The sequence below is a fragment of the Eumetopias jubatus genome, unplaced genomic scaffold, assembly GCF_037043125.1.
Source record: "Eumetopias jubatus isolate StellerSeaLion01/CBP00866 unplaced genomic scaffold, mEumJub1_p1.0 scaffold_17, whole genome shotgun sequence".
Lineage (NCBI taxonomy): Eukaryota > Metazoa > Chordata > Mammalia > Carnivora > Otariidae > Eumetopias > Eumetopias jubatus.
Genome location: NW_028274823.1, coordinates 25,320,539 through 25,344,389, shown reverse-complemented (window position 1 = coordinate 25,344,389; position 23,851 = coordinate 25,320,539). Strand labels below are relative to the sequence as shown.

Genomic DNA, 23,851 nt, shown 5'->3' with positions numbered 1-23,851 from the left:
GTGTCTATCACCCAGCCACCCCATCCCTCCCACCCCCCACCACTCCAGCAACCCTCAGTTTCCTGAGATTAAGAATTCCTCATATCAGTGAGGTCATATGATTCAAGTCTTTCTCTGATTGACTTATTTCACTCAGCATAACACCCTCCAGTTCCATCCACATTGTTGCAAATGGCAAGATCCTCATTCCTTTTGATGGCTGCATAATATTCCATTACACACACACACAAACACACACACACACACACATATATATATACACACACACCACTTCTTCTTCATCCATTCATCTGTCAATGGACACCTTGGCTCTTTCCACAGTTTGGCTATTGTGGACATTGCTGCTATAAACATTGGGGTCCACGTACCCCTTCAGATCCCTACATTTGTATCTTTGTGGTAAATACCCAGTAGTGCAATTGCTGGATCGTATGGTAGCTCTATTTTCAACTGTTTGAGGAACCTCCATACTGTTTTCCAGAGGGGTTGCACCAGCTTGCCTTCCCACCAACAGTGTAGGAGGGTTCCCCTTTCTCCACATCCCCACCAACATCTGTCGTTTTCTGACTTGTTAATTTTAGCCATTCTGACTAGTGTGAGGTGGTATCTCATGGAGGTTTTGATTTGGATTTCCCTGATGCCGAGCGATGTTGAGCACTTTTTCATGTGTCTGTTGGCCATTTGGATATCTTCTTTGGAAAAATGTCTGTTCATGTCTTCTGCCCATTTCTTGATTGGATTATTTGTTCTTTGGGTGTTGAGTTTGATAAGTTCTTTATAGATTTTGGATACTAGCCCTTTGTCTGATATGTCATTTGCAAATATCTTCTCCCATTCTGTCAGTTGTCTTTTGGTTTTGTGGACTGTTTCTTTTGCTGTGCAAAAGCTTTTTATCTTGATGAAATCCCAATAGTTCATCTTTGCCCTTGCTTCCCTTGCCTTTGGCGATGTTTCTAGGAAGAAGTTGCTGTGGCTGAGGTTGAAGGGTTTGCTGCCTGTGTTCTCCTTTAGGATTTTGATGGACTCCTGTCTCACATTTAGGTCTTTCAACCATTTTGAGTCTATTTTTGTGTGTGATGTAAGGAAATGGTCCAGTTTCATTCTTCTGCATGTTGCTGTCCAGTTTTCCCAACACCATTTGTTGAAGAGGCTGTCTTTTTTCCATTGGACATTCTTTCCTGCTTTGTCAAGGATTAGTTGACCATAGCGTTGAGGATCCATTTCTGGGCTCTCTATTCTGTTCCATTGATCTTATGTGTCTGTTTTTGTGCCAGTACCATACTGTCTTGATGATGACAGCTTTGTAATAGAGCTGGAAGTCTGGAATTGTGATGCCGCCAGCTTTGCTTTTCTTTTTCAACATTCCTCTGGCTATTCGGGGTCTTTTCTGGTTCCATACAAATTTTAGGATTATTTGTTCTATTTCTTTGAGAAAAGTGGATGGTATTTTGATGGGGATTGCTTTGAATGTGTAGATTGCTCTAGGTAGCACTGACATCTTCACAATGTTTGTTCTTCTAATCCATGAGCATGGAACATTTTTCCATTTCTTTGTGTCTTCCTCAGTTTCTTTCATGAGTATTTTATAGTTCTCTGAGTACAGATCCTTTGCCTCTTTGGTTAAATTTATTCCTAGGTATCTTATGGTTTTGGGTGCAATTGTAAATGGGATCGACTCCTTGATTTGTCTCTCTTCTGTCTTGTTGTTGGTGTGTAGGAATGCCACTGATTTCTGTGCATTGATTTGATATCCTGCCACTTTACTGAATTCCTGTAGGAGTTCTAGCAGTTTTGGGGTGGAGTGTTTTCGGTTTTCCACATAAAGTATCATATCATCTGCAAAGAGTGAGAGTTTGACTTCCTCTTTGCCGATTTGGATGCCTTTGATTTCTTTTTGTTGTCTGCTGTGGCTAGGACTTCTAATACTAATTTGAATAGCAGTGGTGATAGTGGACTTCCCTGCCACATTCCTGACCTTAGGGGGAAAGCTCTCAGCTTTTCCCCATTGAGAATGATATTCGCTGTGGGTATTTCATAGATGGCTTTTATGATATTGAGGTATGTACCCTCTATCCCTATACTCTGAAGAGTTTTGATCAAGAAAGGATGCTGTACTTTGTCAAATGCTTTTTCTGCATCTATTGAGAGGATCATATGATTCTTTTTCTTTCTTTTGTTAATGTATTGTATCACATTGATTGATTTGCAGATGTTGAACTAACTTTGCAGCCCAGGGATAAATCCCACTTGGTCATGGTGAATAATCCTTTTAATGTACTGTTGGATCCTATTGGCTAGTATTTGGGTGAGAATTTTTGTATCCATGTTCATCAAGGATATTGGTCTGTAATTCTCCTTTTTGATGGGGTCTTTGTCTGGTTTGGGGATCAAGGTAATGGTGGCCTCATAAGACGAGTTTGCAAGTTTTCCTTCCATTTCTATTTTTTGGAACAGTTTCAGAAGAATAGGTCTTAATTCTTCTTTAAATGTTTGGTAGAATTCCCCTGGGAAGCCATCTGGCTCTGGGCTTTTGTCTGTTGGGAGATTTTTTTTTTTTTTTTTAATTTTTTTATTGTTATGTTAATCACCATATATTACATCATTAGTTTTTGGTGCAGTGTTCCATGATTCATTGTTTGTTCATAACACCCAGTGCTCCATGCAGAACGTGCCCTCCTCAATGCCCATCACCAGGCTAACCCATCCCCCTACTCCTCTCCACTCTAGAACCCTCAGTTTGTTTTTCAGAGTCCATCATCTCTCATGGTTCGTCTCCCCCTCTGACATACTCCCCTTTTCTTCCTCTCTTGTTATCTTCTTCTTTTTCTTTTTTCTCAAAATATGTTGCATTATTTGTTTCAGAAGTACAGATCTGTGATTCAACAGTCTTGCACAATTCACAGCGCTCACCGTAGCACATACCCTCCCCAATATCTATCACCCAGCCACCCCATCCCTCCCACCCCCAACCACTCCAGTAACACTCAGTTTCTTTCCTGAGATTAAGAATTCCTCATATCAGTGAGGTCATGTGATACATGTCTTTCTCTGATTGACTTATTTCACTCAGCAGAACACCCTCCAGTTCCATCCACGTCGTTGCAAATGGCAAGATCTCATTCCTTTTGATGGCTGCATAATATTCCATTGTGTATATATACCACATCTTCTTTATCCATTCGTCTGTCGATGGGCATCTTGGCTCTTTCCACAGTTTGGCTATGGTGGACATTGCTGCTATAAACATTGGGGTACACGTACCCCTTCGGGTCCCTACATTTGTATCTTTGTGGTAAATACCCAGTAGTGCAATTGCTGGATCGAACGGTAGCTCTAATTTCAACTGTTTGAGGAACCTCCATACTGTTTTCCAGAGGGGTTGCACCAGCTTGCATTCCCACCAACAGTGTAGGAGGGTTCCCCTTTCTCCACATCCCCGCCAACATCTGTCGTTCCCTGACTTGTTAATTTTAGCCATTCTGACGGGTGTGAGGTGGTATCTCATTGAGGTTTTGATTTGGATTTCCCTGATGCCAAGCGATGTTGAGCACTTTTTCACGTGCCTGTTGGCCATTTGGATGTCTTCTTTGGAGAAATGTCTGTTCATGTCTTCTGCCCATTTCGTGATTGGATTATTTGTTCTTTGGGTGTTGAGTTTGATAAGTTCTTTATAGATTTTGGATACTAGCCCTTTATCTGATATGTCATTTGCAAATATTTTCTCCCATTCTGTCGGTTGTCTTTTGGTTTTGTGGACTGTTTCTTTTGCTGTGCAGAAGCTTTTTATCTTGATGAAATCCCAATAGTTCATTTTTGCCCTGGCTTCCCGTGCCTTTGGCGATGTTTCTAGGAAGAAGTTGCTGCGGCTAAGGTCGAAAAGGTTGCTACCTGTGTTCTCCTTTAGGATTTGGATGGACTCCTGTCTCACGTTTAGGTCTTTCAACCATTTGGAGTCTATTTTTGTGTGTGGTGTAAGGAAATGGTCCAGTTTCATTCTTCTGCATGTGGCTGTCCAATTTTCCCAACACCATTTGTTGAAAGACGATGACTGCTTTAATTTCCTTAGTGGTTATTGGTCTGTTCAGGTTTTCTATTTCTTCCTGGTTCTGTTTTGGTAGTTGATACATCTCTAGGAATGCATCCATTTCTTCCAGGTTATCTAATTTGCTGGCATATAGTTGCTCATAATATGTTTTATAATTGTTTGTGTTTCTTTGATGTTGGTTGTGATCTCTCCTCTTTCATTCATGATTTTGTTGATTTGGGTCATTTCTCTTTTCTTTTTGTTTGGAGCAGCGTTTCTTAATGTGTGGCTTCTTAGCATGTACATTAGAGTCATCCGTTACTTGTTGCATTGCAGATTTCAGGCTCCACTCTTGACCTCCTGATTCTAGAATTTCTGGAGGGGTGCTTGGATAATGCATTTTTAAACAAGATATCTGGGTGCCTTTGAAATTTGAGAGCCCTTCCTTATACTTATATAAGAGAGAGAAGCCCTTCCTCATACTTATATAAGAAGACTGAGCTTGGGGAATTTAAAACAGTCCTGTGAGGTCATTGATAGAGCTACAACTTGAATCTTGCTCTGTGTATCAGCTAGCTAATGCTGTGTAACCAACTCTCCCTAGCTTTCAGGCTTAAAAACAGTAAACATTCATTATTGATCACAACTCTGTGGGTTAGTGGGTGGTTTTGTCTTGGCTAGATCCATTCAAGTGTCTGTGGTCATCTATGGTTGAGTATGGAACTATACTGATGTTGGCTCACTCTCTCTTAATGTTTAGAGGTCACATGGCTGAGTGGTGATTTGAGATGGCCTCCAGTAGGATACCTAGATTCTCTCTGTGTGATCTTTCAACCCCCATCAGGCTAATGTCACTTGGGGAATGACAGCACTCTGAAAGATTGGAAATATTCATGGTTTCTTAGAGACCACCCTCAAAACTGGGACACTGCCACTTCCACGGCATTCTGATGCCAAGACAAGGAACAAGGACAGCCTTGATTCAAAGGTGAGGAAATAAATTCTAGCTCTTGAGGGGAAGGGCTGAGAGTTGCTTTATAAAGACGATAGATATAGGGAGGCTGAATGAATCCAACAAAGCCTGCCACACAGAGTCCTGGGCCTTTCTCACCACATTTGACTGGCAGCTTTTACAAATGTTTAGGGAACATGAGTAGTAATATTCTGTTGGGTTCTATTCCTAGGATTACTGTTCTTGGATGAGGAATCAAAAATCCTATATCTTAAGGGACCTAAACCTTTAATATCTTGAGTTTGAATGAACTTTAAAAATTTCTGGCTATATATTAATACTAAAATCATGTGCATGTTGAAATGTCCACCTGGAGATATGTTTTAAATGGTGTTTCATATGTTAGGGAAAGTGAAGTATTCATTTCTTCCCAACTGAAGGCAGGTATTATTGTTAACTTAGAGAAGGTAATTTAAATTAAATAAATGACCTAAAACTAAGAGATTTAAGTTCTTCATGCCTCTTTTGGATTCAGGGTTTTAGGAAGGAAAATCAAATCTGAATTTGGAAAGGAGTTAAGGACAAATTGGATGCAGTGAAAAGGCCAGGAAAGTGGATTTAATAATAAGATGTGGTGTGAAACCAAAATCATTAAGGAGAGAGAAAACACAGGTTAGGGTGGAGGGATGTGAGTTCGAACAAAAAAGTCAGCTCACAGAGTAATATCAGCATCTGTGTTCAAAGGGCACTGCTTAACATGAGATGTTTCTGAATCATAATGTATGAAAATGAATAGAATCTGATTGCAAAGGAAAATGGTCAAGAGAATAGGCTTGTGGAGACAAAAGAATGGATTTGGGTAAATACTATGTAAATTATTTATAAGATTGTTTTATATGACTGTTGGCTCAGAAAATACTCTTCAGTATAAAAGAGGATAAAGCGAATTGTGAGAATGACTTGTAAATAAAAATGCTAGATAGATTCAAGGTACAGTGTCATTCATGCATGGCATACTCAAGTGAGCGATTGTTCCGGTAAGGTAATATTAATTTGTTTTTCTTTTAAAGTTATGCCATTAATTTTTAAAAAATTGCACATGCAGTAAAAAGAGCATTGAGATGGGAGTCAGGACCCTGGGTTTGAATCCTAGCTTCACAGATGAGGAGGTGTGGGATCACAGGCAGGACACCGAGGTTCTCTGAGATGTCGCTTCCCCGTGTGTAAAAACACTTGTCCAGATGATTCAGTCTCAGCTGCAAAAGTTTACTATTCTCTGATTCTGTGTTGTTAAGCAGCCCAGAGGCAGTTTCTTTGAAGTGGGGGACGGCAGATCAAAATTTCAGAGGGGATTCCTGTCATCCAGAACCTCTAATCAATGATCAATTTGAAGCGATCACCTGAAGTTTTGATGCATAAGTGAATGCGTGACTAGATCACTGTTTGATGGAATTAAATGAAAACAGTTCTAGAACTTAAAAGAGAAAACTGTTATTAGAATCTGGTTGGACACTGGGTGTTAAATATGAGAAAAGAAATACTGTTTATAGGGTGTTCTTCCTTTTTCCCCAGAATCTTATAGTAATGAGTTGTGTGAATTTGCTTTTAAAAGTAGTTTTTCAGTTTTTCTATTGTGATCTTGCCTCTTTTGGCCAACTATGGCCACAGATGGCATCATGGAAGGGAGACAGTTTGAATTAATATGGAAAGAAGGGTAGACTTTAGACAAATTTGGGAAGGGAATTATGGGGCTTTGGGGTAGAAAGAATAGAACTTTAAAAGACTTGGAAAGGAATATTTATGTATTAATTCAGTGAATATTTATGTGAACATCTATCCTCTTGTACTTGGCATGGTGTTAAACACTTGGAATTATTAAGGTAGCAATCCCCACTACCTACAAAGGAAGACAGACATCAGTCATATAATTATATGAATATGTAATTCCATATATTTTTTAGTATTTTAAAAAATATTTTATTTATTATTGAGTTTGAGGAGGGTAGAGGGGGACAGAAAGGGACAAGCCAACTCTACACTGAGCCCAGAGCCTGACATGTGGTTCAGTCTCATGACCCTGAGATCATGACCTGAGCCAAAACCAAGAGTCGGACGCTCAACTGACTGAGTGGCCCAGGCTTCCCTGTAATTTCATATTTTGATGAATGTTATGAAATAAGAGACTAGAGGGCCATGGGGGCAGGAGAGACATGGGCAGGAGGTAACCAAAGAGGGCTTCCTTTAGTAAGTGTTATTTCTGCTGATACCTGACGTGTGAATAGCAGTTCAGTACATGAATGGAAAGAGAGAGAAATGCAGAGTGGGAAGAGAGCATTTTAGGTAGAGGGGACAGCATGTGCAAAAGTCCTGAGACTGGAGAGCCCACAACATGTTTAAGAAGTCAAATGAAAACCAGTGTGGCTGGAACTTGGAAAATAAGGGGGAGAAGAGAATCCTGGAGAAATAGGCAGGGGGAATATGAGCATGGTGTCGCTTCTTTGACAGTGTAGACATCAGTCCCATTATGAGCTAGTTTCTGCATGCCCAGTGGAGGAAAACACTCTATACTGAGGGGTGGGGGGCACTGGGAGAAAGGGGGTGAGCATGATCTGTGCTTTGTGTTCTCAAATGGACCTTTAAGTTGATAGCACTTCCATCAGAGAGTAGGTTGCTGACTTGGGAAATATAGAAGGCTTTGGTTATTCAAATGTACACATGGCCTCTGGCATTGGAGTCCTACTTAGGAGGATAAATCTGAGGAGTCATACATATGCACCAGACATTCTTGGTATCCCTTCTTCACATTTGGCTTAACAATGCACCCCTGGGGGTCAGTGGTAAAAGGGAGTAAGTATAATAGGTATAGAGTGTCTTTCTAGAGGGTCCACTTCACCTGAAGATTTGTGAAAAAATTTATCTTGTATTCTAAGCACAGATATGTGGTAGCATAAACTAACAAAACATCCATGGAAGTTCAAAGTAAGAGTTAAGAGAGTTGAAGATCTTTGTCCTTTTATCAGACTGCTTAAGGCCAAACTCCCAGATTCCTGGTGGGATGCTGTATTCTCTGGCTGTGGGAGATGTTTTGACGAACAACTTTGAGAAGCATGGAGTCTTAATTTGTATTTGATGCTGTTTATAGGATATCCTGTGCCTTTCTCACCACCTTCCTACAGTAGTGAATTTTATGAACTCGCTTTTAGAAGTAGTTCTTCATGTTCAGTGTTTAATCTTGCCTCTTTTAGGTTTTGAGGGAGGGTGTTTCCAAATTTGAGGAATGAGTGTATATCTGCCTACACTCCCCGATCTTACAGACCTCACTCTTGCTGCTCATCTTGAAGTCTTCATTTTACCTGCACCCCACACTCTGATGCACTTATTTCCTCCTCTTCCTCTTAAACCCTTTAGATGACCTTGTTTGGCTCCTTTTCCTTCTCTGTTCTTTCTCCTTTTTGTTGTGGCACTTAGACCAATGTGCACGGATCCAGGGCCAAGCAAATGATACTTTTGGAGGATGATGAGATAATGTTTCTGTTTTATTTCCAACATCTTTCCTAATGACCAGAATTTTTCACCTTTGTTAGCTGCAATGTTTGGGGGGAACTTATCATTCAGGACAGCTCCTACTCATTCATTATGACTCAGCCCATGGCTCAGTGACTGACCCAACAGCACTGACCACCCCTTCCATGTGTTTCCCTCGCTGTTGTCCACCTCTGTGGGCATGGGCCTTGTTGTGTTGTGTGGCACTTATCTGTTGACATGTCTGTCTTCCCACCGGAGTTCTGAGTTTCTGGAGGTCAGGAAACCTGGTGTTATTCATCTTTGGATCATCACACCTGGCACTGAGCCTAGCACATGCTAGGTGCTTAAGGAATACTAAATAAGTTGAGTAAAATGATGTGAGTTAATAGACTACAGGGAGTATTTACAATTCTTTACTTTGGGACATCCAATGTCAAAAAATAGAGACGCATAGCGTAAGGGAATGTATCTTATGATCCAGATGCTTAGAAATGGAATGGAGGAGACTTCAAGGGAGGGTTTCCAGATAAAATGCAGGACACGTGGATAAAACACAGCTAACTTCGAATTTCAGGTAAATAACAGTGTTTTAAAAAACACAAGCAGATCCCTATTGTTGCATGGGACATATACTTACACAAAAAATTAGTTATTTTTCATCTGAACTCAAATTACCTGGGCATTCTATGTTTTATTTGCTAAATCTGGTAACCCTACTTCAAGGTCAAATAGTCACACTCTCTCCTTCAGACAGTCATACGTCTACTATGCTAAGATTCATGTCACAAATGGGTGGTCCTCAGGCAAGCCCTGGCCTGCTGGATCAAGACATCTTATTTACCCTGAAGTACATTTTAAATGTTTAATTTTTTGCCAAAACTGAAAAATACAGAGACTTCTCATAGAAATCTCAACTTTCAGTCCCCTTGAAAAATTTCAAGGCCTGATCACACTAGATTAGCTCTCTTTGTCCAGCTAAGGAACAGCTAAGCCCATTTTTAGATGGAGCATGAGCTTTCTGGATTCCCTGTTTCTCCCCAGTGTTGTGGGGAAATGTCGTCTGCCAGATAGTTTATCACACTTGCACCTGTTTTCCTTAGAGTTGAGAGGAAAACGACATGTTTTTTGAGCTTGTGTCTCTATTAAAAGCAGGAAAACAAAAGATAGCCCTAAAGTGGCAAGCGTTTCAATAAAAATGGGGAAAATCATCTTCTTGAGTAAGTAAAGAAATTTTCTTCATGTGTGAAGTGCTAGCAAAATGATCATGTGTCTAAAGAATACAAAAATGGTACCATTTTTCTTACACCTCCCTCGCACATTCACACCAGAGACTTGAGGGCATTTGAGTTCCTGATCTCCACTGGAAAGTAAGATCCCTGTGGGCAGAGACTTTTGTCTGATTCATTGATGTATCCTAAACCTGTAGCACAGTGCTTGGTTGTTAATAGACATTTGATAAATACGTGTTAAACAAAGGAATGACTGATGTAAGCCATTTGAGAAAAAGACAACCTCTATGGTTAGAAATCTTCAAGAAGAGAAGAAAAATGTTGCCTTCTACAAAAGAATCACATACTAGCCTGAGTGCCTATTTAAAAAATAAGTATATTTATGGCAGAGATGCCTTATATCTGTCAAGGACAAAGGAAGAAGGCTGCTGAGGACAGAAGCTCTTATCTGTACCCAGAGCTTAGAGGGACATTGGATGGGGTTGTCCCCACCAGTTATCAGGGGAGGGGTGTTTTGGAGAACATCTGAGGAAGGAGCCAGAGGCACATATTGGAAAGGACTCTTTGCTACTGTGTGACCCTGGTTTCTCTCCTGCCTACCATAAATACTACCACAATCCAGGGGATTCTCCCTTTAGTCCTTCATAGCCCAGCCAAGCCCTACCATCCCTCTGTTGCTACCAAGGAAATAAGTGCAGAAACCTTATTTTTATCAAACCAGCCTCATTTTATTTGAAAGACAAAGACCATCATGACCACGATTCAGCAGAATGCTACCAAAATTCTATAGGCTTTGAGAAAAAAACAATCAGGACAGTTGTACATTAAGTTTGAATTTGCTACAGAGGAGAGCTTTTATATAAATGTGTTCCAAACCATTCTTCCCTCTTTATGGACGATATGCTGGCTCTAGGGAATCTGGCTGAATCACCAAAAGCTCCCATAAAAATGCATAGTTTGTTGCCTCTTCCGAGTATGTCTGGTTACCGCCATATGGTCATTATTAATTCATATTTATTCTTAGAAAATACTATCCTTAGGGGTGTGGTGAAAATTATTGGAGAGAAAAATATAGGCAAATGAGATTTTGGCTTTTAATCACAGATTCAACAATCTGGTCATACACCAGACTTCTGGTCTTACAACTAAATGTCTAGGAGTAGAAATAAAAAGCAAAAAAACAAAGCAAAACAAACCCCCCCCACAAAAAAAAAAAACAGAGAAATGTAGCAAGATCTGTCACTATTACTCTTTTTTTTAAAGATTTTATTTATTTATTTGACAGAGACAGACACAGTGAGAGAGGGAACACAAGCATGGGGAATGGGAGAGGGAGAAGCAGGCTTCCTATGGAACAGGGAACCCAACCGTGGGGCTCGATCCCAGGACCCTGGGATCATGACCTGAGCTGAAGGCAGATGCTTAACGACTGAGCCACCTAGGCACCCCTGTCATTATTACTCTTGGTGGTAGGTGTAAGATGTCTGTACAGTTGACCCTTGAGCAACACAAGGGTTAGGGACACTGATCCCCTGTGCAGTTGAAAATCCATGTATAACTTTTGACTCCTTAAAACCTTAACTACTAATAGCCTATTGTCGACTGGAAACCTTACTGATGACATAAGCAGTCAATGAACACATACTTTATATGTGACATGTATTAGATACTGTATTCTTACAATAAAGCAATCTAGAGAAAAGAAAATGTTATTAAGAATACCATAAGGAAGAGAAAATGCATTGACAGCACTGGACTACATTTATCAAAAAAAGAATCTGTGTATAAGTGAATGCACACAGTCCAAACCCATGTTGTTCAAGGGTCAATTATATTAGTTTCACATGGGACACTGTAACAGAGTACCTCAAATTAGGTGACTTAGAACAATAGAAATTCATTGTCCTACAATTCTGGAGGCTAGAGGTCCAAAATCAAGGTGTTGGCAGGGCCACATTCCCTTTAGAATTTAAAGGGGAGCCCTTCTTCGCATCTTCCTTGCTTCTGGTGATTTGTCATTAGTCTTTGACATCCCTTGGCTTGTGGATACCTCACTTCAATCCTCTGTCTTCACATGCCCTTCTCTCTATGTGTCTTCATATTGTCTTCCCTCTGTTCCTGTCTGTGTGTCCAAATTTATCCTTATGAGGGTATCAGTCATATTGGGTTAGAGCCCACCCTGGCCCCATTTTAACGTGGTTACATCTGCAATAAGACCTTATTTCCAAATAAGGTCATATTCTGAGATGCTAGAGGTTAGGACTTCAACATATCTTTTTGGGGGAACACAGTTCAAGCAATAACCTCCTAATGCAATCGTATCATTCTTTGGACTTAAGCTTTCCACATACAACTTGTTGTTCCTCTTGTGGAATATTACATTGATTAAATTGCCTCTAGTTCTTCAGCTATCAGATGCTTTTCCCTGGCAGGCTGATGTAATTAGGGAACTAATAACTGGATCAATAAGGAAAAGAGCATTTTCTTTCATATTTTCCATCTGTTCCAATGATTCATTTAGGGCTTTGTGTGTGTGTGTGTGTGTGTGTGTGTGTGTGTGTGTTGCCACTGAATATGTGGTTGTTATGAGATATGAGACCATGACACATAGGGGAAGAAGGGAAGGGAGAGGATCTGGATTGTTCTCTGCTAAAGGTTCAGGAATATCATCCTTGCGGGGGGTGGGGGGCATCAGGAGGCAGGCTGTGGAGAACAGACTCATATATGTAACTCTGTATAAACAAGAAATTTTTTTTAAGGTTTTATTTATTTATTTGAGCGAGAGTGAGTGAGAGAGTGAGGGGAGAGGGACAAGCAGACTTTGTGCTGAGCACAGAGCTTGACACAGGGCTTGATGCCACAACCCTGGGATCATGACCCAAGCCAAAATCAAGAGTCAGAAGATTAAAACCAACTGAGCCACCCAAGCACCCTAAAGGAGAAATGTTTCTAAAGATGTTTATTGTTCGGAAAATCTATTTTAGTGTTGCATAAAGCACGTTGGGTTGAAGCCATGCAGGACTATTTAAACAGCATGTGAGCTAATATGTTGCTTGTCCTAGGAAGGATTCACCACTATCCATGATGATCTCTGTGTAATACCATTTTATGGAAAATCCCATATTGCTTTGTGTGATTCCAGGTCACTCATGGAAAAAATTGGAATTCTAATTTTTGGCCTTTTAAAAGGTAGTTTTAAAGGTAAATATAATGAATACATTATGATTAGAAATTATTATTATAAAAATAAAAATAGAATAAAACTGTGGCTTATATTACTATTGAAATATTATCCATTGTAAAGAAATCTGAAAATGATAGAAAGCTTTAAAAAATATGTGTTACCATAGTCCTACAATTCAGAAATAACCACTGATAATATTTTGGCATATCTCCTTCTGATGTGTTTCAAGTTTTTGCAATACTTAAATAAAATTAGTGTCAATGTATGCATGTTTTGCAATATATTTTAAAATAAATAATATAAGCATTTTCATATCATTAAATGATCTTGTAACACTTACTATTGAATGGTTGCCTAAATTCTTTATTTCTCTTTGAGTGTTAGAGCTTTTTTAATTACTAAAGTAATGCATGGTCCTAATAATTTTAAAGACCCAGATAACCAAAAGAAAAAATACTGATGGCCTCCAGTCTTACCCTTGCAGAGATAACTAGTAATAATATTATGACATATATTGCATGGCAGTGTAATTGTCTGAATTTCTGTCTTCCACCGTTCATGGCATTTTTAACCTTTGTAATTCCAGCCTTAGTTGAGTGCTTAAAGTATAGCGGTTTCTTGATACGCTTTTAGTCAATGAATGAAGGAAGGAAGAAATGGATGAACACATAGGTGAATGGAGAGGCTGCAAGGATCCAGCTTGCGGTAGAATAAAATTCATTCCAGACTCAGCAACTTATGTGGATGGAGAGACAAGGTAGCTATGGTTAGCTCTTAATGAATAGGAGCCTGCTCTTTCTGTTCATCTGAATCAGCCTCTAGGCAGAGAATTCAATTTAATTTTTCTCCCATCAGTCAAGTGGAAGAGCTGAAGAAGCAAAACCAGAGACAAGGGAGGCAGGAGGTGGAACAGGCTTGGATGAGGAGATCAGCAGCTGATCTCTTGTTCTTTCTCTGTTAGGAAGAGCATGAGACGAGAGGAGTCATGCTTCTCCCAAGGGTGAGTCCTAGCAGGAGCTGTGGTGGAGGCATTCTGCTGCTACCAGATCCTCCATGATGGAAGGACTGATAATTTCTCTGGAGGATTGAGACTCCAGCTGTGTCAGTGTGACCCTCATGGTTCTTCCCTGGCTTGTCTCTAGAGTTCGCAGCAGAGAAAGACAGAATCATGCTGGGTTTTATTTGAAGGGATTTGGAGCTCTGCTTCTATGATTGGAATCTGGGCTGACAGAGAGTCTGATATCTTTGGGTTATAGAAGGCTCCAACCGAAGTCTCTTCTGTGTTTAATTGGGAAACATGTCTTAAGTCTGAGCATCTGTCTCTCAGACACCTGCCATGGGAAGGAGAGTGACCCATTTCTTAAAACTATGCATGGAAATCTCAGTCCTTGCAAAAAAATATAAGGGTATATTCTTTCCAATGCAATGGTCTGGTCCTTACCAACTCTCTCCTTCCTCCCAACACCCTCCCCAATATGAATATACATACAGATAAATATAGGATCAGCCACAAATAGTTGGGTGTATAGAAAGAGAGACAGACAAGAAAATGCGCAGACAGACAACCTCCACCTCCTTTTAGCCAGTGACAGTCGTCACGTCTCTGCTTCCTCTTAAAAACTTCCCCATAAGCCAAGTTCAAGATCTTAACCATATTGACACCTTTGTTCTTATTGTTTTCTTCACCCTATAAAATCTCTACTCACCTTCTCTCCTGTCTATACCACCTATCTCCAAAGGCCTAGCTCAAGCTATGTTGCTCTAGGAAGGCTCATTGTTCCATTTCCATTCCTGTTAATCTTGCCCATTTCTCAACTTCTAGAGCTCTAACCTCTGGCCCATTTTCCCCTTTGGTGTGGTGTATGTATATTTGAGAGTCATCTGTTTATAAGTTGAGAGATGGGCAATATGAAATGGGCTAAATGGGATAAAACTTCTTTAAGCCCCCCAAGGCTTACTTGAGATTACCAGAAGTTCGTTCAAAAATTACTTCTGTATGAGTTGCAAGATCAGGGACTCAGAACGTTACAGATGGCAGCGTGACCTGGGTGTGGTATGCCAGACAGCACATCCCTATAGGGCAACAGTACTGGGGATGTGATAATGGGAAGATACTTCATCTGACCCCATTTCTATAAACTTAAGGCCCATCTACTTCTGCCTTTCCCAATTTCCCGACCTGTGAAAGTGTGAAGAACATAAACATGGTAGAATTCTCCCTATAAACTAGGCACCGTGAGTCCATGGAAGAAGCCGGGAGCCAGGGGTCAGAAAACTTAAATCCTAGTTCTTGACCAAAACCTAACTTCCCCAAGACTGAGTTCATTAGCTACGAAACAGGAGGTTTGTGTGCTCACCTGTATATGCATTCTGTAACCACTGATACACAGAGGTGAGTCGGGCATGATTCCTGCGTCTCTTATGACTCATAGCCTAATGGCAGGAGGGGCATGCCAACCAGTATTGCCTTGGTGTGAACAGCTTCTTAGAGGCAGACAGTAAAAATAGTGATGGTACCTGGGGTGAGTGGTTGACGCTCCCTGGCAGGTCAGAAAATGCTTGAGAGCAAGGATTCAAGTAGTCATAACTGCCTTGCCTTTCAGTGTCCTTGTAAGGCTCAAATGTATGTGAAAGAGCAGTGTAGTCTACCTCTTTTTATTATTATTTCTATTATTTCCATTATCAGTCAGAGCTATTATACTTCCAGGCATACAATGGGAAATAAACTCCATACTCTTGGCTAGTCTGTGATAGGAATGTTGGCCTTTCTCTTACGTGTTAAAAAGGAGTCAGACTCTACATCCATAAAAGTAAGTGAATTTGGAATCTGACTTTATTAGCCATGCTGGGGTTCTTCTTTATTTTTCCAAAGTCTTGAGGCTCTTCTAGAATTTTTTTCTCATTCCATGAGTTACTATCCATTCTTACATGCCCATTTTCATTATTGATTTATTCAACAGATATCTGGTGAACTCCATATATATTGAAGGAATATAAACACAACTAAATAGTACAGATGAATCCGAAAGACATAACCACGTTTTACCTCATGATAAGTGTTCGGTGGAAACCAAAGATGAGTGCAGTGAATTGAGAAGGGAGAAAGATGAGTGGCTTGGACTGGTTGGAAAAGGTTGCATGGAGGGAGCCACCCACGCTTGTGTAATGCTTACTTAGGCGTAAGCATGGCCTTATCTCTGTGAAGACCTAGGACTATAAACAAGCGTGGTATCCTCCTTGGTAGTGAAGAGTCCATTTCATTTAGATTATATATAGGAGCAGTGAGCGATAAAACTTGAACAGCGCAATATTTTATACATAATATTGGCTCAGATACCAGCAGATGAGTATTTTTACATGTGTTTTATTTCCCTGAGAACACAGAATCTACCTCTTCTTTATCTTCATGTCCACCAGAGTGCCTTACATGTAGGAGCTATTCAGTAAATAAATTTTAAATAAATTTTGCTGAATTGTTTTGAATGGAGCTAAAGATATCAAGGAATTTGAAGAAAAATAAGAATTTTATGAAAGGCTTTACCCCTGAAGGAGAGAATGATGGATGGCATCAGAAAGGAGTTACACTCAGCTCAAAATCATTGGTCGATTGGATATATGTTTAGCAACTACTTGGTGCAGAAGTCACCATGATAAGCATGGCATGGTCATATTCATAGCTTTTATCTAGATAAAATGGATACCAACTGAGGTCGGCACTCTGGTGCACTAGAATGTCCTTATCCAGGGGGATGCCACGTGTATTTATGTTGACCTGTGCCCTTGAGGCTTATGCTTTCCTCACTTCATTGTTTTGCAGCTCTACAGCTCCATGGACTTTGGAAGACGGTGGCAACTCATGCATGAACGCATCACACCCAACAGGTTTTACTGGTAAGTCCCATCCGCAGACCCACTACCCTCTTGGATACAGAATTATCAGAGAGCATAGCACTCAGGATAATACTGGAGACACCTTCAGCACTTGAAGACACGTGTGTTCTAGCCCTTTGCTACTCAGTGTGGTTCACAGACTGGCAGCATCAGCATCACCTGGGAACTTGTTAGAAATGCAGAGTCTCAGGCAAGACTTCCTGAGTAGGAGTCTGCACGTAACACAGTCCCTAGTGATTCAGGTGTACGTTAAAGTTTGAGATGCACTGGGCTAGGGTGCTCCATGAGAAGGTCATGACCAGGTGCTCTTAGCTGGGTGCTAATCTCCCTTTGTTTGGGAGAAGTATATATTTTGTGTACCTATTCTAAAAGCAGTATTTCCTAAAGTGTACTCTGAAGAAAACTAGTTCCACAAAATGCTTCTCCTTTCTTAAGTGTTTCTATGGTCAAGCAATTTTAAGTGATGATTATTTAACTCTGCCTTAGTGAAGATGCAGGATTCATGTTAGGATAATTAAGACTCTGGAGAAACCCAGAGACTGAAGAGGCCTCCTAAACTTATTTCACTAAAGAATCCTTTTCCCATGTCACACATGATAAATCCTTCAGAACAGCTTCTGTGGAGCATATTCTGAAAAGCCTTTTTTAAAGAGTGAGTATATGTTCCAAGTGGAAAATTAGCCCTCCGCCTATCAGAAAGTGTTTTTATTAATTGGTGTTCCTTTATACGTGCGTGCTATTTTTACCTTGGTTGTAGCAAGCTAAACGTGGTTTGGTATAATTTTATATTTTATTCTTCCCTGCTGCAATGTGAAAAGTCTTCTTACTTGTATCTTGCTTTCATTTCAGCAGAGGTATAGCCAAAGGAATAGAGATTAAGAAGCATGCACCCAAGTGTTTAATATGCTTAATTATATGCTTAATTAAAACAAAACCAAAATTAATCTTTGAAAGTAGTCCCTATTTTCTATCTCTTTTTAAGCACCTTAGTTCAGTGCCCTTAAAAAGTCACAAGATGGCCATTTTTGTCTTATATAAGGTGGAGGTGTTGTGTGTGTGTGTGTGTGTGTGTGTGTGTGTGTGTAGTGTGGATGGTGATGAGTACTTTGTACATATATATAGTCACACCAACATCTTTGAAAGCAATGACTCCACCCAGTTCCCTGTGTACGTACAAAATTATGACCAAAATTCAGAAAGATAACTGCAGAAGCATCCCGTGAGTACACAGTGTGTACCAACCTACTGATTGCACACAGTGAGTGGGGGGGTAGTGCTCTTGACTCAACACCTGGACTGTCCCCACTTATTTTGCCCTTTTCAGACCAACTATTATTTGGTCTGTACTGTTATTACACTTATTATTGGGTCTGTATTTAGAACTATTAAGATTTTTTAATAAACTAAGGCAGAAAAAGGAAGTATTTGTTTCTCTGATATTCCAGCTATGTGACTAGAGCCTTTTGCTCAGCCAAAAGGGACCAGTTTCTTGGCGTGCCATCACTCACAGGTCCTTCAAAAAGAAAAAAAAAGCCCTCTGCTATTTCTGGAACAAACTCTTGAGATGGTGAGGCTGTTGGCTGACTAGGAAGTCAAGTTGATGGAAAAGGAAAGTACAATAGACTGGATAAGCCTTGTCATCATTTCTGAGGGAAATTAAAGTAAGTGGACGAGGGGCAGCATTTTCCTATGTTTTGCAAAGAGCAAGAAGAGAAGGTTCCAGCTGCAGTCTGCCCTCCCCTTTCCTTTGTGTAGTGGAAAGAATAAATCCCTAGGTCCTGATAATTGTGTTTCATCTCTCCTGCACTCTGTGATTCTTTCATATATGCCCCCATGGGGAAATATAAAAGTTAGTGCCTGTGCTGGCTAGCCAAGTGGTAGCTGGCAATTCCATCTTCGTAATTATCACTTCTTCGTTTCTGATGTATAATTGCCATGATTATTCTTCTAGGTGTCATAGGAGTTGCAGTGGAAGAGCTCACTTTATACAGACATTTTTTTCCCCCAGTGACAAAATCCATGTCTGTCTAAAGCTCTAAACCATTTGTGTTGAAGAGACATGACCTGTATGGGTTGGGTGTAGAAACATTACCTCAGAACCTCCTTGAAAAAAGACAAAGTGTGCATCTGTCTGGTGTAGAGCCCTGCTCTGGCTGACATGAAGACTCTTCAAGCTGTGGTTCCCTCATCTGTATAATGGGAACAAGATTCTTCTTGTCAATTTCATAAGGTTCTATAAAGGACCAGATATGATCAGTTGGACATTTGTCACTTTCATCTCTTCAATTTCATATCACATTAATCATTTGTACATTGTAAATCATTAAGAATTATGCTTATTGGCATTTCCAAAGACCATGACACCTAAGTGATTCATCATTTTTCTGGGACACAAATTTGTATCCCATGCATGATGAGATTTGTATACCTGTGGACATCTGCTAACAATTGATTGGATCTGATTTACTCGGAAAGGTCCACTTCTCATCCTAACCTCTACTGCCCTCTACTCTTTGAGTCATAATTCTTGTGCGGCGGCAGTGGTACAGTCAAAACAAATCAAACAACAGAAAGCCCTAAAACTACTTCTCTGGGAGAGATGGTGCAGTGAAGTGTTGGGGACAGTGGGGACACACTGGAAGGAGTGTAGGCATGCTAAAAACAAGACATTGAGATGAAGGATGATGTTAATACTTTTATCTTGTATGTAGACAGAGAGTGTACGTGCAGCTCACGAGTAATATCGCCCAGATATTGTTATCTATAATTTGGAGATTTGTAGTCGTCTAGGGATGGATCCTTTGTGAATATAAAGTTTCTTCTTCATTCTGCCTTCAGTTGATGGAAAATAGCACCTGGAGGGGATTTGTAGGAAAAACACTGTGATCCAGAAGTGATCTTTGCCAAGGGTGCAGGGGGAAGAACCAACCAGACATGCCTCATATTTGCTGTAATGGCCATGAACGTGTATTGGGAATAGTCAGGGGCTGCCATTATTTTCCATTTCCTCCTTAGTGCCCTACAGTGCCTTTGAGTTAGGCAGGGCATGGGGCATAATATTTATTAGCAGCAGTTATAAAAGCTTCATCTGGAGGTAAAATTTTCTTTGTGAATTCCAGATGCTCTAACCCCATCAAGAGAGGTCACCTAGGAATCTTACATTATAGAGTGATTCAGCTATCCAGTGCATGCCCAAAGAATAGTACTGACTGACCTGAAAACTCCTTCTTTATATGTGACCCTTTCACTCATTTGATACCTGGTTAACAGGAAGATTACCAGGCCTGTCTTATGTTCCCATTTATCACCCCATCTGCTTTAGCAATTATAATTTGCAAGCAGAGCACAAAAGTGGAGTGTATCTTGGGATATGGACACTAAGACACTATGGAAAGTGTCTTAACATAATCCCTTTCTTGTCTGCTTGGGCAAAGCTGTCATGGGGAAAAAGTATGTGTTTTCTTTTGTTTTTTTGTTTGTTTGTTTGTTTGTTTTTTAATATCCTACTGGGCTGCAAATGAATAGTATTTCCACTCTTCCATTGGGAGATATTTAAGAGACAGGTGGATTCTGCAGTGGGAAGATTGTTTTCTTTGCACATCCAATGTGAATACTTGTGGCTCACGGCTTTGCCTTTATGGCCCCTCACCCTCCCTAGGTGTTCCCTTCTTCTGGTATAACTTGCTTGGCCTTTACATGCCTCTGGTCTGATGAAATTTGCTTGTATAGCCTTGAGAAAGAGAGAAAGAATGTCTCCAATATCTCTTCCTATTAACTGCCCTTTCATTATTCTGTCTCCTGAAAGATCAGGGTCTTTTTTGTTCCTATTTCTTGCCATCACTGCAGGAGTGTGTTCTGATAAAATAATACACCCTAAAGTATCAGGGACTTTAAACTCTTAATCCTTTTCTGGGATGTTTGGGCTGCAACAATGACTGGTCTTGAGAGTAAGAAACCCTATTAGAAGTCAATAGATGTAGTACTGGTTTAATTTATTTTATTATTATTTTTATTTAAATTCAGTTAGCCAACATGTAGTACATCATTAGTTTTTGATGTAGTGTTCATTGATTCATTAGTTGTGTGTAACACCCAGTGCTCATCACATCATGTGCCCTCCTTAATGCCCATCACCCAGTTACCCCAACCCCCCACCAACCTCCCCTTCTGCAACCCTCGGTTTGTTTCCTGGAGTCAAAAGTCTCTCATGGTTTGTCTCCCTCTGTGATTTCTTCCCATTCCGTTCTCCCTCCCTTCCCCTATGATCCTCTGCACTATTTCTTATATGAGTGAAACCATATGATAATTGTCTTTCTCTGCTTAACTTACTTCACTTAACATAATACCCTCCAGTTCCATCCACATCAATGTAAATGGTAGGTATTCATCCTTTCTGATGGCTGAGTAATACCCCATTGTATATATGAACCACATCTCCTTTATCCATTCATCTGTTGAAGGACATCACGGCTCCTTCCACAGTTTGGCTATTGTGGACATTGCTCCTATGAACCTTGCAGTGCAGGTACCCCTTCTTTTCACTACATCTGTATCTTTGGGGAAAATACCCAGTAGTGCAATTGCTGGGTCATAGGGTAGCTCTATTTTTAACTTCTTGAGGACCCTCATACTATTTTCTAGAGTGGCTGTACCAGCTTGCATTTCCACCAACAGTGTAAGAGGGTTCCCCTTTCTCCACATGTAGTACTGGTTTTAGATCAGCCCTTTTTAGAGGAGCAGGAAGAAGTTCCCCTGAGGACTGCTCTTTTGAGCTGTTATGATGCCTGGTTGTAGGCTGATTAGTGGCTAGCGTATAGGGACAGGCAGGGTGGGTTCCACGCCTCTATTGTACTTTGATTAAGGTCAGTGTACTCACTGTAGACTTCTAGTGGTGATTTGTGCCGGCAGCTTCTCTCTTCTGGTTTTCAGAAAGGCCGTGAGGAGGAGGGTAGGGAAAATGGGAAAGTACAGAGGAGGTCCCAGGAAAATGCCTTTTAAAGGAGAAAGGGATGGCATGGAAAAAGACAATGGACTAAAAGTCTTCTCATTACAATCTTGCCTTTCAAAGCTTCTATTCTTGTTTTCCCCAGTTTTTTTTGTCTGCATATGCTCATTCATTTGTAGCCTACACACATTACATGTGAATTTCTACAATCTACTCTTTCTCCTCTTAATGTTCTATTATAGCAATTTTTATGTTAGTATAAAATCTTTATAACCATCATTTTTAATTGTCTATGAAATACTTCATTATATAAAGATACATATTTTGTTACTGTGTTTTCTTTTTATTGGACATTGGAAATTTTCACATTTTTGATTACCATAAGTTTCATTAATATTTTGTGCATATATCTTTAATATCTAGGATTGTTTTCTTGCACCAGTGTCTAGGTAGCCCAAGTAAGAACTTTGATTGTGTTTTTCCCAGTCTCAGCGGAATGTCACATTTAAGTAATTATGACCCACATTCAATACAGAAAGCATTTCAGAGCAATGCTGCTTTTTACTGAACATTTTCTTAAATGGGTTGCAAAGAAGCATTATATCATGCAGCACACAGTGAGTCTTTCTAAAACTCCTTTGCCTGTACTTGACTCCACAAGTCCTGATCATCCGGGTTACTTTCTCATCTTTTCCTTCTCTTTCTATAGGCTCTCAGTCAGAGGCTTACTGTCAGAGCAGTGCCCTTCCAGAGCTCCCCTCCCCCTGCCCCCTTCCTCCCCAAGTATCACAGGCTTTTCTTATGTATGGCGACCTAGGCTCTGGCTTTACTTCTCCACCCATCACTCTCACCCCACTCCTCTAGCAAATCAATGTAATATTTGTTAGGCACACATCCCTTAGAACATGGAAGAGGGGGATTGGTAATTGTTAGGGTTTAATATTTTTGGTTTGATCGTCACCAGAAGGGAAATAATTACATCCAAAATACACACATTTTGAATATCTTTAAAACCTGTCATTAAAAATATCAACATTGGGCCACCTGGGTAACTCAGTCAGTTAAGCATCTGACTCTTGATTTCCCACTCAGGTCATGATCTCAGTGTCATGAGATTGAGCCCTGCATTGGGCTCCGTGCTGGTTGTGGAGCCTGCTTAAGATTCTCTCTCAACTTCTCCCTCTGCCCCACCCCAGCTCACGCTCACTCTCTCTCTCTCTCTCTCTCTCAAAAAAAAAAAAAAATCAAAGTTGTATGCTAACATACATTCCCACCTATAACATATGTAAAAAAATAAGTTTATTTATAGTTAGCATTTCCTCCTTGTGGCAAGCAGCCTCCAAAATGGCCTCCAATGGTCTCTGTTTGGGGACCATGCCATTGTGTAGTCCCCTCCCTTTGAGTTTGGGCTGAATTTAGTGACTTGATTCTAGTGAATAGAATGTGGCAGAGGTGGTGTCACTTCAGAAATTTGGATTCAAAAAGACCGTGGTTTTCATCTCAGGTGTGCTCTCTTGCTTGCTTAGCCAAAGCAAGCTGCCCTGTTGGGAGCTGCGCTGTGGAGAGGCCCATGTGGCAAGTACCTGGGGAGGTCTCCAGCCAGTAGTCAGTAAGGAACAGAGAGCCTCAGTCCAGCCACTCAGTTCCAACAAGGAACAACTGAACCCTGCCAACAACTGTGTGAGCGTACTTGGAAGGAGTTCCTTCTCCACTCATCCTTCAGCTGAGACTGCAGCCCTGGCCAACACGTTGATTGAAGCCTTGTGAGGGAACTTGAGGCAGAGGCACCCACTTGAGTCACGTCATGATTCCTGACCCATAGAAACAGGAAGATAATAAATATTTGCTGCTTTTAGCTGCTACGTTTTATGGTAATCTGTCATACAACAAGTGTGCACGTGCCCTTTTGGAGAAGTGTTAATTTCACTTAAGGCAAAAACTCCCACGTGTCTGAGTCCTAGACGTACCGTCTCAGCATAGTAGCAGCTGTGGGTGTAGAAGACATTGGGCAGAGAAGCAGGAGTTAAAAATGGGGAGTAATTACCTTGAGATAACATGGTTGATGTGAACTCTCTTACAACCTTCACCTCAATTTTGAACT

At 40.5% G+C, this 23,851-nt stretch overlaps 1 protein-coding gene across 1 annotated transcript in view; it reads left to right on the top strand.

Annotated features, from left to right (window-relative positions):
- SORCS3 (sortilin related VPS10 domain containing receptor 3) overlaps positions 1 to 23,851 on the top strand; it is a 608,461-nt gene that overhangs the window by 387,306 nt on the left and 197,304 nt on the right. The window contains exon 5 of the mRNA XM_028098753.2: positions 16,732 to 16,805. Within this exon, the coding sequence (XP_027954554.1) occupies positions 16,732 to 16,805 (74 nt within the window). The remainder of the gene's footprint in view (positions 1 to 16,731; positions 16,806 to 23,851) is intronic.